At 33.7% G+C, this 15,892-nt stretch overlaps 1 protein-coding gene across 12 annotated transcripts in view; it reads right to left on the bottom strand.

Annotated features, from left to right (window-relative positions):
- Positions 1-15,892, bottom strand: part of mybpc1 (myosin binding protein C1) — a 137,208-nt gene that overhangs the window by 31,075 nt on the left and 90,241 nt on the right. For 9 of the 12 annotated variants that reach the window (XM_039761691.1, XM_039761693.1, XM_039761692.1 and 6 more), the window contains 5 exons: positions 15,297-15,463; positions 13,772-13,937; positions 9,555-9,661; positions 8,637-8,773; positions 4,596-4,667 (listed from right to left, as the gene is read on the bottom strand). In XM_039761691.1, coding sequence (XP_039617625.1) covers positions 4,596-4,667; positions 8,637-8,773; positions 9,555-9,661; positions 13,772-13,937; positions 15,297-15,463 — 649 coding nt within the window. The remainder of the gene's footprint in view (positions 1-4,595; positions 4,668-8,636; positions 8,774-9,554; positions 9,662-13,771; positions 13,938-15,296; positions 15,464-15,892) is intronic. The other 3 variants (XM_039761698.1, XM_039761699.1, XM_039761701.1) reach the window with 1 other exon arrangement.

Raw genomic sequence — 15,892 nt, 5'->3', positions numbered from 1 at the left:
TGGTCTTTTCAAAAATTTTATAGTTGTGTTGAAGTTATGGTGTTGATGTGCTATTCCATACTTCCTCCAAAAACAGCTTTTGTGCCAAAACATTCAACTTTTGTCTCATCTGTCCACAAAACACATTTTCCTTGAAGCGTTGTGAAACATCCAGGTGGCCTTTGGTATACTTTAGACATGCTGCAATGTTTGTTTTTTTTGTTGAGAGTAGTGGTTTCCTTCGTAGTGTCCTTCCATGAACACCAACTTTTTATAGTGCTTTTCTGATATTAGACATGCACAAAGATTTTCACAATTTGTATACCTTTCTGGAGGTCTTTTGTTGTTACACTTGGGTTCTTTTGCACTTATTTCAGGATTGCCCCTTGTGGTCTTGGAGTGATCTTTACAAGGTGCCAGTTTATAGAGAGAATTGCTACAGTCTAGAACTGATGAACACCTGGATCTTTAGCAATGCTTTTGTAGCCTTTTCCAGCATTATGCATCTTCTAAAGGTCCTGTGACAGTTGTTTGGATTGATGGGTAGTTCACACTAACCAGTCTCTCTCGAGGAGAACAGATTAGTCAGTATCCAAGCTTTGTCTGCCTTTATTTATGCTACCAATATTTCCAAGCTCATCTCCTTAATTGAATAGCTTTTGGAGACGTCATTAACACAGAGGTTTACTTACGTTTTCCAGCCTGCACTGTGAATGATTACTGAATGTGCTCCATAAATACTTGGAAAGTACAACTGTTTGTGCATTATTAGTTTAGTCAGATTGTATTTGACTATAGCTGTGATTAAGATGAAGATCAGGCCACATTTTTTTAGTAATCAATGCAGAAATCCAGACAATCCAAAGGGCTCACCTGCTTTTTCTTACAACTGTATACTATTGCACAAAATACTTTTAAGAATAATCTATGTAAATAAAACTGTGATATTCTCTGTCTATTGTTTACATTTTTTAGCTTTGTTTGATGTTATTCATTCATTTTGCACACTAAAGACCTCATTTAATCCCACAGATTATATTGTGTCTGGTAGTTTGTTTGTCAATTGCACAAAAACGGCTAAACTAATTTTCACAAAGTTTTGCACACAGGAACAACCGAACATTATTCCAAAATGGCTGAGTAACTCCTTGATATTTTGCATGTATAATAAAGCTGAATCCAGGCTACATGGTGTTTCAAAAATTTCATTAGGAAAGTTATGTCATGGACCTTCAGAATTCTAAAGCTGCCACAAATTTGCATAACTGGAAAAGACAAGGTGATTGATCCAGTACTGTAAAATTCTTTCCAATTAACCAACTGTTCTAATAAATCAACCATATTATCACAGGTAAAACTAAATATTTACAATATTTACAACACTCCCTGAATGAACAAGGAACAGAAAAACATGAACATCAAACTGTATTTACTGAGTACCAACCAAGTCCATTATAGAGGAAGTAATAAATAGTCCAGATGTAAATGAAAAAAACTTGTGAATGAATGGTGATCAGTGATCCCTTGATAGAACAGCTTCTCAAAAAAAAAAATCAACAGTCCTACCAGTAAATCCCATGCATGTTTCCGAAGCACAGGTAAGTGTGGTGAACTGCACTCCACTGTCCTTCACTGATGCTGTTGAACCAGACCTTTGGCACTGAAGTCTGTTCTCTAGCTTCTTCCTTATTACTTGTGATTGAAAGTTTGAACAAAAATGTCCCCAATAGTTCTCCTAATGGATTAATATAGGGTAACTAAGAGACAAACATAAAAACTACAATACTCCACTCAGCCCACAATTCCCTGCTTAAATTCAACGTGATGGATGGATGGAAGATATAGCATCAAATTTATTCTGAAAATCTAATGACAGAAAACAAACTTTACCCAGGACGTCCCAAACACAAAAAAAAACTTTCATTTGGCATCGATACTGGAGGCCGTAATGGGGGAGGGGACAGAAAAAAAAAATTGTTCACAAAAAGTTCACAAAATTTTGCATGCAGAGATACAACTTAACATCTAGACTTGAAGGCCTTTCAAAAGTTCCATTTAAAAATGAGATTGCAAAGGGGTTATGGGGGTTGTGATCACACATCACTCAAAAATGGCAATGTTCATGCAATTTAGAATACAGGTGCCATGGAGTTTCTGGAATTTCATTGGGAAGTTGTAACGGGAAGGTCAACAGCACAAAAAACATGTACAGTATTACTCCAAAACAGCTGTGTTGATGTTCATGAAATTTTTCATGTTTATTAAAGGTAACCCAATTTAACGTGCTGAGTTTAAGGAGTTTATAATTTTCATCATGAATAGGGGATTACAAAAAGGAACAGTTTTTCCCAGATTACATGCTGTATGAATGATTAAGTTATTCAATAAGTCATCCAATTTATTAATGTGGGATAAAATATACATCTGTGAAGCCATAGTAAATCAAGAAATACAAAGAAATCGCATTCATTGTTCCAATTGAACAAGAAATGACCACAATTATGGAATCCAACCATACACAAACAGAACAAGTTCTCAACTCATGAGAGCAGACAAATTGATAAGAGCAGTAGTGTAAATGACATGGGACATTGGCATTTCAGTAAGTAATTACAATGGGGCCAAACATTTAAGTAAATAAATAAATTACAAATATTTGCTTTCTTACCTTAACCAAATATACAACTATACCCGGGAAATGGGTACTAGCCAGGTAGTTCAGCTAGTATCCGTCTAAGAATAATGTTGGTTAAAAACAATAACAAAAAAATAAATAAATTCACTGAGGAGAAATTTATGTTAGAGGGTTGTTCAATCAAAAGACATTCCTTCTTTCATGACAGGAAAGAAAGATATAATCTGTAATAGGTAAATCCTTTTTTATTACTTATATTTTAACCATGTTATAGAGGCTGCACAGCATATATGTTTTAGACAGGAAAGAAATTAGCTTAATGTATTTTTTATATACACTATAAATTTATGCAGGATGCAATCCCACTGAAGTTTATTTTTCACATTTTAATCCACATGGACAACAAATCTATTAAAAAAGTAATTCCTAAATGTTTATGTAACTAAAAATATTAAACACACATTTATTTGCTCTAAACATTAATGACATTGTTGTAAGTTAATAAATGCATACAATGTAATCAGTGTTTCTTTATTATTAGAGTTTAGATGCTCAGACTACTATGTTGAAAATTCTGAATTTTAAAAGTCTTTCTTTTAAGAATCTGAATGCATATGCCACATTTTGCAAAACATTCAGTAGTGGTTTGGCTGTTGTTAATATTAGCTTTAATCATTTTTAAAAATAAAAACTTGACACTGAACAGTTGGAATTTCACCCAAAACTTAATCAGCTTACAGACACATAAACATACAAACATGGACATTTCCAGGAATGCTCAAAACATGTTTTAGGGATGCCAAAATGGGGGTTTCCTTTGAAAACTCACAGTATTTTTTTTAATTAAAACAATTTAGAGAAAGTAAAAAAAAACAGATACAAAAGACTAGGTTAGCAGGTAATAAAGGTTGAAATAAAATCTGACAAGTTTCAGGAAAAAGAAATTGAGTTATTTCATGGAAAAGATTATTTTTGAAAACTTTCAGACTTACTCTAAACCTGTACAATCATTTCTGTGGCAACTGCTAAAATGAGGGCTGTATATAATGTTATTAGTAGCGGCTCTATGCGGCAGTCTTCCAGTGTTGCCATATCTTTTCAGCTAAGCTGGGGGTCATGGTGAAATGTAACACCCACACATACAACTTGTCAACCGAGGTGGAGAAACAGTTTAAAGATTTATTCCTAGTAGTTTTTAAAACCTAAATAAGGCTGAATTATTATCTGGTGAAGGGAACATGATTAAACATTAAACAAATACTGTTAAGAATTGGTCACTGGTCTATCATAAGAAAAGTGTAAGAAATACCTTTTTTTAAATTTCACAAAATTTATACGCCGTCATGATTAATATACCTAACATGCACGGCATATGGCAATATGTGCCCAAATTTAATATATTTAAAATATCCATCTATCTCTGATTTAATTTAATTATCCTCTTGTCTGTGATTACTATATCCATTTTTGGCTACTTACTACTCACTATTCATGCCCTTTCTTTATTATGCTAATGGCTCAGTCGAAACTCATTTTTTTGCTCCTTGCCAAATATAAATAATATTTCATGTAATTTCTTCAATTTTTTTCAATGTGTGTTCAATTATATCACTTAAAAACGCAAGAAGATAGAATTTGAATATTTTGATTTAAGTGCTTTTTAAATTAAAAGTAATAGACCATCATTTAGCTCAGTTTTTCTTCAAATTATTTTTGTTTTATCTTTTAACTGTCTAATAGTAGTACCTGCGATAATTAGTATTTATTGTTATTTCAACAACATAACAGTCACTGTTGTTACAGAAAATCTATGTGTTTCGGACGTTCCATGCTTTGCGGCATGTTAGAGGACAGGGACTTTAAAGTGTTTGATCTTAGCCTTGTTTGGGTAGGTAAGATGGGATTGGGGAGGGTTTGGGCAAGAGTGAGAGACAGAAAGAGACAGAGAAATAGAGTCATATTTTCCTTATTTTATGCTTACGCTGTCATTCTGAAGGTTTGCTTGTCGTATGACTGGTGTCATAGATAGGTAGTGGGTATAGTGGAATTTTGGCTGAAAGTAAAAAAAATGTAAAAAGATGTTATTTTTCCTCTTCTAACTCAAAAGATGAAAATATAAAAACCGCGTAATATTGATCACTCATTTCATTTTGTAAGCTGGAATGTTCACGGTCTCAATCATGGATTTACAGGAATATTCTCCCCAAAAATTAAATTATTTTCATTTCTTACATAATCCTGTATTGTTTATAGTAATGCCCAAGAAAAAACATGTAATCTCTTGTTTTTATGGAGAACAGAAATAAATTTCCTGATACAATGGAATTCAATGGTTATTCACTGCTATGTTACAGCTCATTCATTGGCTACCTTTGCGCTCGTGTCATGTCAACATTGAAAAGTGTAGTCCGAGAGAGGAGTAAAAGTTAAATAAAAGTCAATATATGCATTTGGGAAGTTGTGAACATATGACTGGATATCTGATACAGTATATGGATGATGTGACATGAGTAAATGGAGTTTTCACCCATTTCTATTTTTGTATTATTTGGTGCTGTGGGTAAGTAACAGATAAAAATTAAATGGTTGGATTATCCTTTTAAGACTAAAAAAAAGTGCTCCTATATCTTAGATTGCTGGGGATTGGTTATATTTTATTAATGGTGGTGGGGAAAGTATATGAAATTCATTTAATTCTGGTTAATATACAGTATATGCACTGAATTTTGATGAAGAATTTGTGGTTAAAAGTTTGTTTTCAATATGTGTTCTTGTATGCTTATAATAACAGGGTATATAAATTGTGTATTAAACCTCAATTTAGACAGGCCACCAACAGCTACAGCTACAATATGTAAAACTCCTTTAATATTTTTTTTATTTTATCAAGGTACAAAACTTCACAGAAACATGGTGGTTTCTGGACTCTTCTTTTTTCTCACCAGTACATCAGTTATTCACATTTGTATATGTACTGTATATATGTGGGGACAATGCATTTTGTAGTATATGTTTTGCATAAAACTAAACTGCCAACTAGAAAGAAGGGTTTTAAAACTTAATAGTAATATTTCAAGGACCGATCAAGAATATGCAAGATCATGCAATGATATGTTTTCTAAAATATGGCTGTTATTAGAAACAGAATATAATCTTTTGGACACAAGATAAATAGAACAACTCATTTATTAAGGTCATGTTACAATACATGACGTTTCCAGTAATTTTTAGACATAGACTTTATTTACATAATTTTAGAGTGTCGGGGCAGCCATGGTATGCTCCTGTGACAATTAGTCATGCATGGTTTGATTTGGTCTTAAGTCGTTGGGGCAGGCTGTGTGTACATGAAAAACAATGAGAGGTCACCCTGAAGTACAATGTACATAATGCAGTAACGAGGAATAAAGAATGCTGGTGTTTTGGATCTTGCAAACAGAACAGAGGCTTGTCTGTCTGACGTCTTATGTGCCATGACAGAAAGCAACAAAAGGGCAGGGATTGCAGATGAACTTGCAACACTTTTAAACTCTTTGCATAGGCTTTGGATCTGTCAAGCTGCACCTTATTCGTCGTCAGAAAGAGGGGTGAGATTGTGATACTTTGCCAATGTAAACGTGTGCTGGAAAATCATCAAGCACTCATGTAATTTGAAAGCATCAGCAATTTCTAGGTATATAAATTGACATAATCATGCAGCAAGGTCAGTAGCTGCAGTTGTCAACTCTGGAATCCCCTCTGACTAGTTTTTTAATTTGATATTGGCTTAAATAACACCACTCTTATTATAAGTATGATAAAAAGACTAAAAAAACTATATAAAAATAAACAAGTAGGAAGTTTAAGAATGCAATTGCGTAGATAAACAATGCAGCTGGAAGTAAAGTTTGAGAACAAAAAGAAGTAAATAAGATATTAAATTAATCTCTACACAAACATTGGAGCACCATCAAATTCCTTGATAAAAAATAGCCTGAGTGGTGCAGTGGGTAGCGCTGCTGCCTCGCAGTAAGGAGACCTGGGTTCGCTTACTGGGTCCTCCCTGCGTGGAGTTTGCATGTTCTCCCCGTGCCTGCGTGGGTTTCAATGAATTCAAACCAAAATGGGAATCTACATGTCCAAATAGCTATCCTTAAATCCTATGTATGTTTAAATATGCTAGATAAGATAATATTGTATGAAACTCACTATGTCAGGCATCTATTACTATGTTTTCAAAAGATAAAGAGTTGTGGGTTCTACAGACCAATCTTACTGCTGAATAACAATGTTAAGATCCTGCAAGCAAAATCTGACAAGCGTTGTTCAGTTAAATAGGATTTTTTTTTATTGGGCTACTCAGATTTGTGTTTAAGCATATCATATGCTTATGGATCAGATTACTATATTGTGGCCCAGAATTGCCTGTTCATATAAAATAAAACATTTCTGGTTAATTTACATTGAACCAGATGGGGCTGCAATTGCTGTTGAACTCATGTCTGTCCTTCTCTGGAAACAGCTAGAAATTAAAGTGGCCATATTGGTAGGACAAGGCATGGCATTTGAAACAATGGAAGGAATCAGAAAACAACAAACTTCCATGTATTTGGTTAGACTTGGAAATGAAATCTTGTTCAAACTTCCTTTTATGTTTTAAAAAATGAATAAGTATCGTCAATCTACTAGTAATACAATGGTGCATCAATTCTCAAAATATATAGCCAATGTAAGAAATACTTTAAGGCTACTCATTAATCAAATAGATTATCTCAGCCATCTTTAACAGACAAAGTGTTTAATTTATGTATGTCATCAAGTATTCAGATCTTTACAGATTTCTATATTGAAAAGTGCACATACACCTTAAACAACTATGCTTCAGATACAGCCTACCAGTTACTAAATAAATTTTCTATATACAGTGTACAATTTGCCCAGCTTTCCCTTATTTGCCTTAATATGTATGCTTAAGTCTATACAAACTAATAATGATGAAGATATTGCTAGTATTTAGAGACTTTGTTAACTAATTTCAAAGTGTGAACCCCTATATGATCTTAGGCAATAATACAAAAGGCACCATTTAATTTACTATTGCCATTTACAACCCACATTCTCCTTCAGTCTGTGAAAAGCATGGAATTATACAACTCACAATTCCACAATACACAAATCTATTGTATTTCATCACAATTACCTAGCATTTATCAGGGACAGGATCATAACGGCAAATCTCATCAGGGAACACTCCACACACTGCTTTTTTAGGGAAAAAACATTTGCTCATCTGTGTGAGTGTATTGCCTTTACTTCCAGACACTTCACTACATTATTTTAAATTGTAACTACATGGGATTAGATTATGGAATGAAAAGTCTATTGTAATGTCCAATATTATGTTGCTTGAATGTCTATTTTAATTATTTGGAAGAATCTTAAACCACTGTGTATAACTCAATGGGAAAGTAATAATTTCGGATCTTATACCAGAAAAAAAAAATCCTTATGATGAATGATCCAGCACTTTTTAAGAATTGCCCTATGATGGGCTCTTTGCTCACATACTGTAGCTCTCTGAACTGGATAGGGGATGGGTGTTATAATTTTATTCATATGGAATGTGAAAAGACCATATATTAAGACAATGATTCTGCAACAAACTAAAGTAGATAGTGGCATGGCACTGAATGTTGATCATGACTAAATATAACTTAATTATAAACATCAATGATTGAAAGGTTGTGCTGATTGTATTATATACTTAACTGATTTATTTTGTTTAATGTCATTTATCAACTTAATAAAACTTAAAACAAAAATATTTTAGGTACTTTTACTAATTGTGATTTAAAAAAATATTTACAACATATCTGCTAACTGTAATGAAGTGGCAGCTAACGAGCCAGTTGTATAAATCATTGAAATACATTATGAAATACAGTATAAATTAAGATGCTTCAATAACACAAGAGCCTTCTTAATCTTTACAAATGGTAAAAATTACATCATACGGTACATTATAAACATTTGACTGTCATACCCTATCTCCTTTCTTCCACAAAACCTTAGGAGCAGGCTCTCCAGAAATTGGTATCTCCAGGCGCAGCTTGTTTCCTGCTACCACTGTTACTGTATTGTCAGTGAAATTAAGACTGTCAAGATGAATTTTTGGGGGATCTGTGGGAAAAAGTAGATTAAAATCATGAACGTCTACTTTATTTTACTCCATGAAATAAAATATAATAATTCTTTCTTTTACTAATGATTTGGTGTCTTGAGATTTTACTTTGCAGAATGTTTCATATTCAAAATATTTAAAAAGAACCGGTAATGATACAATTTTACTTATTTAATGAAATAAATGATCAAGATGGTCCAGAAATATTTATATTTTGCATTTAACCATCATAGTGCAATGTTTAAAAAATTAAACTGTATTATGTAAATGCATTAATTACTCAAAAGAGCATGTATCCTACCAGAAAATCCCTCCCACACAAATGTATATTTAAAATAGTCAGAAAATTCCTGCAAGCACCATGGAAAGCATACTGCCCCTGTCACTTATACCAAATGTTAGTGGCATCCTCATTGAGTTATAGTCATTATACTACACAAATAAAAAATGTCCATATGCTAGTCACCTATTTTTAGAGAGAAAAAATAAAAAATGAGTACATGATTTGTATGAATGTTAGTGTTAAATTCTGAACCAAGACACCCGTCATCAATATGCATCAGTAGATGTTCTGTTTCCTAAGTTACAGTTTATTGTACCAACATCTCATGTAAATGTTTTAAATGCCCTGAACTGAATTACTAAAAAAACTGAGTGGATCGATATTTTGTAAAGATCCTTAAAAAACCTATTCAATTTGTCTTCGCTTTCTTTCTATTATTTCATACTGTCTGTAAATCCTAGTATAGTATAGTATAGTATAACTATTTTATGACTTACCGATAACATGGATTTTACTGCACAGGCTTACAGTATAGCCTTCTGGAACAAAAGTATAGTCACCCTCATCATCGACTCCTGCATTTTCTATTTCTAGCCTGTGGTTCCTGAAAAAGGACATTTACAATATTGAGGGAATGTTAGTAATATGCATAGTCTTGTGCAGCTATTAATGGAAATTGTTCATATTGAACATGTGGCATATTTACATAATATGTTTAAAAACACAGATATTATATGGAAATGGAATATAAAAAGTACTTGAGATAAATTTCATGATTATATAATTTGCAATTACATTTCAATGTAAAAAATAATATTTTATTCAAGTTAAAGAAGAACAGGAGCAGTAAAAACAGTATGTTAGAATTACAATTAAAACGGGTAGAAAATAATATGTCAAACACCTCTGTGGTGCTCTCAATCCCACCCTACTCTAGTTCTGTAAAATGTGGTCCAGTGTGCTGGAATAATTATTGAAACTTGAGAAGACTGATGGTACAGGTCTAAGAAATTATGAAAAAGAAGAAGAAACTCACAAAAAGGACAGATCAGAAATTAAGACTGGGATTGCAAAACTGGCCCTCAGTCAACCAGCTTTGAAGCAGTTGCACAGCAGACAGCTACTGAAGCTAGATGATCAGTTCATCTATGCAGAAGAAACTTTAAGTAAAACTAAATGAAACAAAGAGTTTTTCCAGAAATCAAAGGATAGAAAATCAGGAGATCTTCAGCATAAACCTACCCTTAATTTAGCAACATTTGTACCCAGAGAGCTAAGCTTGTGTTGAGCAAAAGTGAGGACAGATGTCTAAGAGAAGGAATATGTGAGGCAAGAAAAGAGTATTACAAGATGGAATGGACGACAGAAATTTCTAGATAAACTGAATATCCTGATATTTTGGGTTTTTAGAAAAGGAAGAGACACACAATACTACCACTGGCTAAAAATATGGGGACAGTAAAAACAAAAATTTATTAACATCCTGAGGCAAAATGAACAATATAGCAAAAGAGAAAAAGAAGGAAGAAAGGGAGCCCAAAAGCCTGGAACCTGGAGTTGTCATAAACATTACTAAATGTCAAAATACCTTAACATTCTCAGTGTAGAAAAGAAATGCCAACCTGAACATTTATGAAGATGTTTTTTTTTTTTTTTTAATTTACTTCTTGTTCCAAGAGGTTGTGAAAATTGGAGAATGTGACTTAATTTCAAAGTAGTAAATGGAAGAAAAGAAAGTGATCTAGGAGAGAACATCCAGTATTGAATTCAACAGTAAACCAGCATGGAAGATTTACAGAGGTCCAAATCACTCCAAATTAAGAAAAGAGTAAATGCCCAATGATATACTTCTAAGCTGGGCAATGAAGTGCATCCATCTAACCTATGACAAATCAGAATAGACTGATTAATGAAGTGTCTTTTGCCATTCTAATGAGAAGCTGAGAAAAGACACAAAATGTTTTTTTGGGTGGAGGTTGGGGCCATTGTATACTAAATCTAAAAGTTTAAAGTGAAAACCAATCTGGAAAAGTACAATTGGAAACAGGACAATGAGGAAGGAGATTACTTAACATTATTAAAAATACAGTGGTAGATTGACAATGTCATGCAAAACAAGGGTGGAGATGTCAAAGCTCCAATATAGTGGCCAGTAAAATAAATACAAGAAAAGCAGACTAAGGGAATCTAAAGGAAAAAGAACATATTTACAAAAGTTGATTTAATAGTCAATAAGTAATAGTTATGTTTTCAAAATAAGTGAAAAAATAAAAATGTGGGGGAAATTGGAAGAGGCATTGTCAGCATAACACAAGCTATAATGCAAACATTGAGAAATCTTATGAGAAGAGCCATAAGCAGCAGTAGGAGAGATCAAGATTATGAAGGGCAATGGCAACATGCTCAAGTAGGGGATTAAAAGTGGGGTAGATGACTTCTTGGCACCCTTTTGAATGTGAAAGTGAGATAGGATAGTCACATTGATCAGAAACATTGCAACAAGGGTGGACGGAGTACAGCATATTGATCACTTTAATATAACTCCCAAACAAATTGAACAAAAAGCCTGAAAAAAATGAAGTCATGTAATCAGTAGTTGTCTCCAAATCAAGAGACAAAAGGGCTGCAAGATGGGACCAAGTGAGTGCGGGGTTACATCCATAATATGTAGGAGACATGGATGTTAACGGCTCAGAATGAGCATGATCAGAATGAATGAAACTTATCTGATCAAAATGAATTAATTTGTGAATTGCAAGCTGATAAACCGATAGCTTGAGAAGTCTGATAGTTAACTTTTTTTGTTTGAACAGTTGCGTGATCATGGCCATATTAACTTAAGGATTCAGTCTGGTGGGGGAGACATCTGAGTTCAACAGCTGCATTAACTGCTTCCAAGAAAATTTGGACCTTGATGATTTTCCAGAGATCATATAATCCAGAATCTACTTAACCCAGACAGAGTAACTGGGGAATCTAACATGGCAGCATTGTTTGCAGAGAACCTGGTGAGGAGCAGGATGTTTCAAAAAGAATTAATATAAAACACAACAGTGTTTTCAGAAGAAAATGAGGAATTGAAAAAAAAGAATATTAACCTCCAAAAGGTGGGTTGTTATTTGACTTATTTTTTAATTCATAAAAATGGGCCAGGTTGGTAGAACAGATAATTGTGAAGTCACAAATAAAAACAGCAACATGTACCTAGTATAGGATCATCAAAAGAACTAAAACTGATTGTAATGAATTTCTCAGGTTTAGAAGAAAGAGTATCAAATAATTCTTTATAATGGGAGAAGAACAAGTTAACATTTCAATGAGTGGCATGTAAAGACAGCAAAATAAAACTGTGTCAACACACTTATGATCAGAGACATGACTGAAGAAATGTATTAGTAAGAAGGGATGCAAGGGATTGACATATAAAAATGCAAACAAATCTGGAGGAACAATGATGGTGGAATGAATAAAATGTACTGGCAAACAGTTTATCTATGAAATAATTCATAAAAGCAATTGCATCCATAATCAAAATAATAGACTTTCAGATTTAAGATTTTAACTAGATATATAATGAACAAAGGATGATTAATATGGTGCACTATTTTCCTAAGCTGTAATGTAGAAGAATTAATATTCAACATGTCCTTGTATTAGCCAATGCAGAATCTGCTACAAAGTAGTGTGTATTGTGAAATGAGGGGCATCTTCAACCAACAAAACTTTGGTTGTTTTGCTACAAGCAATCAAGGATACTTGTGCATCTAACATCTAATCTAAGACCATGGAAGAGGAAAGAGAGCTGTTAGCCTTGGCACAGTAAAGAAGAGAATCCAGGAGGTGAAGATGAAGAGAAACAGGAAATGAGAAGGATATGCCAAAACACAGCCACAATCCTGTGATCACTACCCACTGCAAATAAAAGTATTTAAAGCATTTTAAAAGACTCCCCTTAGAGACCCCATTCTAAACCATAGCCAGATTATAAGAATATGCAAGATCATGCAATGATATGCTTTGGTATTGGGGAAAAAAAAACCTTTACTTGTGTTTATTTTTATTTTTGTTGACAGTTTTGGCTAATAAACGTTTTCAGTGCTTTTTAACTTTTGTCTCTCCTTATGCCCTGAACTGGTACTTTTGTCAATCTACTTTCAATAGTATTTTGCCTTTCAATTATTCTTTTCCCTTGTCTTCATACATTGATTCAGTTTTTTAACTGTCCTCCTAAGAGCACCCCTGGTTTTCTACAGTTTTTTGAAGACAGTGTGTTCAAGTTGAAACGTGACGTCAGAATCTATGTTTACTTTCACCATGTGACAGAAAGCCACTTTGCAGATCCTACAGGATCAATGTGCATGCTTCGATGTTTGATGAATGGTTTGATGTGGTGAAGCAAACTCTAACATACAAATACCTTTGTGGTTCTTTTATATTCAATCGTTGTGTATTCTCCATTGTAATGATGTGATACATTTTGAAGGTCTCACATACTATCTTCTGTGCCGCATCAGAATATACAGCAGCTTATTTGAGCCACATCTGTCTACCACTAAAGCACACTTTGTTTGCCCAATATCAATTATTTTACAGTTCTTGTAACAGCAAAATAAACTTATATCTTTATTTTTAGAGACTTCTTCATGATTGAAAAATCTATGTAAATACACCAAGTTAATACATTTGTGTTTGTGTCCATGGTGCTACTACATACCTTCCTCTGTGAATGATCTTGATACGGTCTCCTCCTTGGATCAGCTGTCCATTCTTGTACCACCTTCCAGGTACATTACCAGGATTTATTTCACAATGAAGATTTACTGATTTCCCTAGTCTTACTGTTTGGTCAGTTAAGTCTTGTAGTATTTTTAAGGGTTTTACTGCAAAGTACAAAAAAATAAATAAACAGCAAGAGGTAATTTTTTAAGAAAGAAAATATATATTTTAAATACATTGATTAGTTTTTTTGCAAAAGCAATAATTTTACTGACTCAAAACTGAACCATAAAGCATTTTTGAATACAGGAATAAATTTACTTATTGTATACTAATGTTAAATAATAGTTTATGCAATTTACAGTATTAGTTATACAAATACATACATCCTGGGTATGACATTAAACTGTATCCGGCCCTGCAAGTCGTCCCTCAACCTGCAGGGAAAACCTGGGGGATGGTGGCAGGATTGGCACTCTAGCCACCGAAATGGCAAACAGGACTCCTTTCTGCTCTCCACATGTGTAGCTCTGCTGCAGCTGCCCATAGGAAGGCTACTTGCATTAGAAAGGGGATGGGGAAAGCCTTTGCAAGTCTCATACCTGGAAGAGTCGAAACCACTGGAAAGCCAATGGGGTTAGGCCCACCAGGATCGCGAGCTGTTTCATCGTGTGGTGGGTGCAGCAATGCACTGTACCAGTGCATGCTCATCAACCTGACCTGACAGAATGGTATAATGGTCACTATTCATATTTTATAATAATTTATAATGATTATATATAATACTAAAACTAAAAGGAGCCATAACAAATTGTGAGTTATTGAGAGCCTATCACCCTACAAACAGCACCAGTATAGACCAGAGAGAAAAAGAGTGAAATCCACAGTGACAATTCAAATATTTCTAAAAGATGGATTACTAGTTTAGAAAGACGGTAGATCACTAACTGGCAATATACCCTGTTACTGTGAACAGGTCCTCAGGAAGTAAAGTTTATCCAAATGTCTGATAAAAGGTGAAGCTAAGAAGAACTGGCTAACTGTTACCTCTAATCAAGGCTAGTATGTGGAAGAAAAGAGAATCATGATACTTTTACTATTTGTTGCTACTAAAGAACAAAACCAGGTGTTTCAAAAGTTGCCTTAGGAAGCTTGCTCCATTGAGGACTGCTCATGGTACCAGGCAACCTAGCTGGTAAAACTGAGTATAGAATCAGAAGAGCTGGAGCAATGCCTCATTTGCAGGAGAAAGTGTGAATTGATCATCAGACATTGACAAGGATAGTGAAACTGATGCATGCAGCACTGTACATGTCTCAAGGGAAATGCATTGGTGACAATTTCAAAAAATGTCACGAAAGACATGTACTAAATCTGCATCAATACAGCAGTGGACAGTCAACGTGCATTTCCTACTGTATTTTATTGAAGTTTTGGTGTTTACATGTTCCTGTTACAGATAATAACATTTTTTATTGTTAACAAACATTAAATCAAGGTGTAAATAAATAAATAACACATACGGTCCACTTTTACATGAGCTTTTGTCTCTCCTCCTGTAGTCATCACTGTGTACACACCAGAGTCTTCCCTCATTGCATCATCAATAATTAGCATGTGTTTTAAACCTTCAGTCTTAAATCTGAACTTAGAGCGAATTTCCCTGGGAATTTCCACTCCATTTTTAAACCTGTTAAACAATCCAAAAAAAAAACAAAAAACAAAACACCATGACACATTTAAGTGAGAAATGGCCAATCTGACTATAATTTAGAGATAAAATAGGAAACCTCATAGTTTGGCGTCTTGTAAAATGAAGTTTCTGAATGTATTTTAAAAACATTAATTGAAACAATTTTATTTTTACTTCATTTTTTATATATGGTACTCCTTATTGAACACAGGTTCAAGGAAATAAACATATCTGCAATAACAAAAGATGAACAAGAATATGCTTTATCATAAAACATGTATGTGAATTCACATTTATTCACATGAAAAGAAACAGTTTACCAAAGCTCTGACATAGCACTGTTAATGCTGTAATTTATACTTGATGTTACTGTTATGTCTTACTTTTACTCTATACTGAATGTCTTTTGTGAAAGGAGCAAAAATA

The sequence above is a fragment of the Polypterus senegalus genome, chromosome 8, assembly GCF_016835505.1.
Source record: "Polypterus senegalus isolate Bchr_013 chromosome 8, ASM1683550v1, whole genome shotgun sequence".
Taxonomy (NCBI): Eukaryota; Metazoa; Chordata; class Cladistia; order Polypteriformes; family Polypteridae; genus Polypterus; species Polypterus senegalus.
Note: the sequence above shows the minus strand (reverse complement) of the source record. Positions and strands in the feature narration are given on the sequence as shown.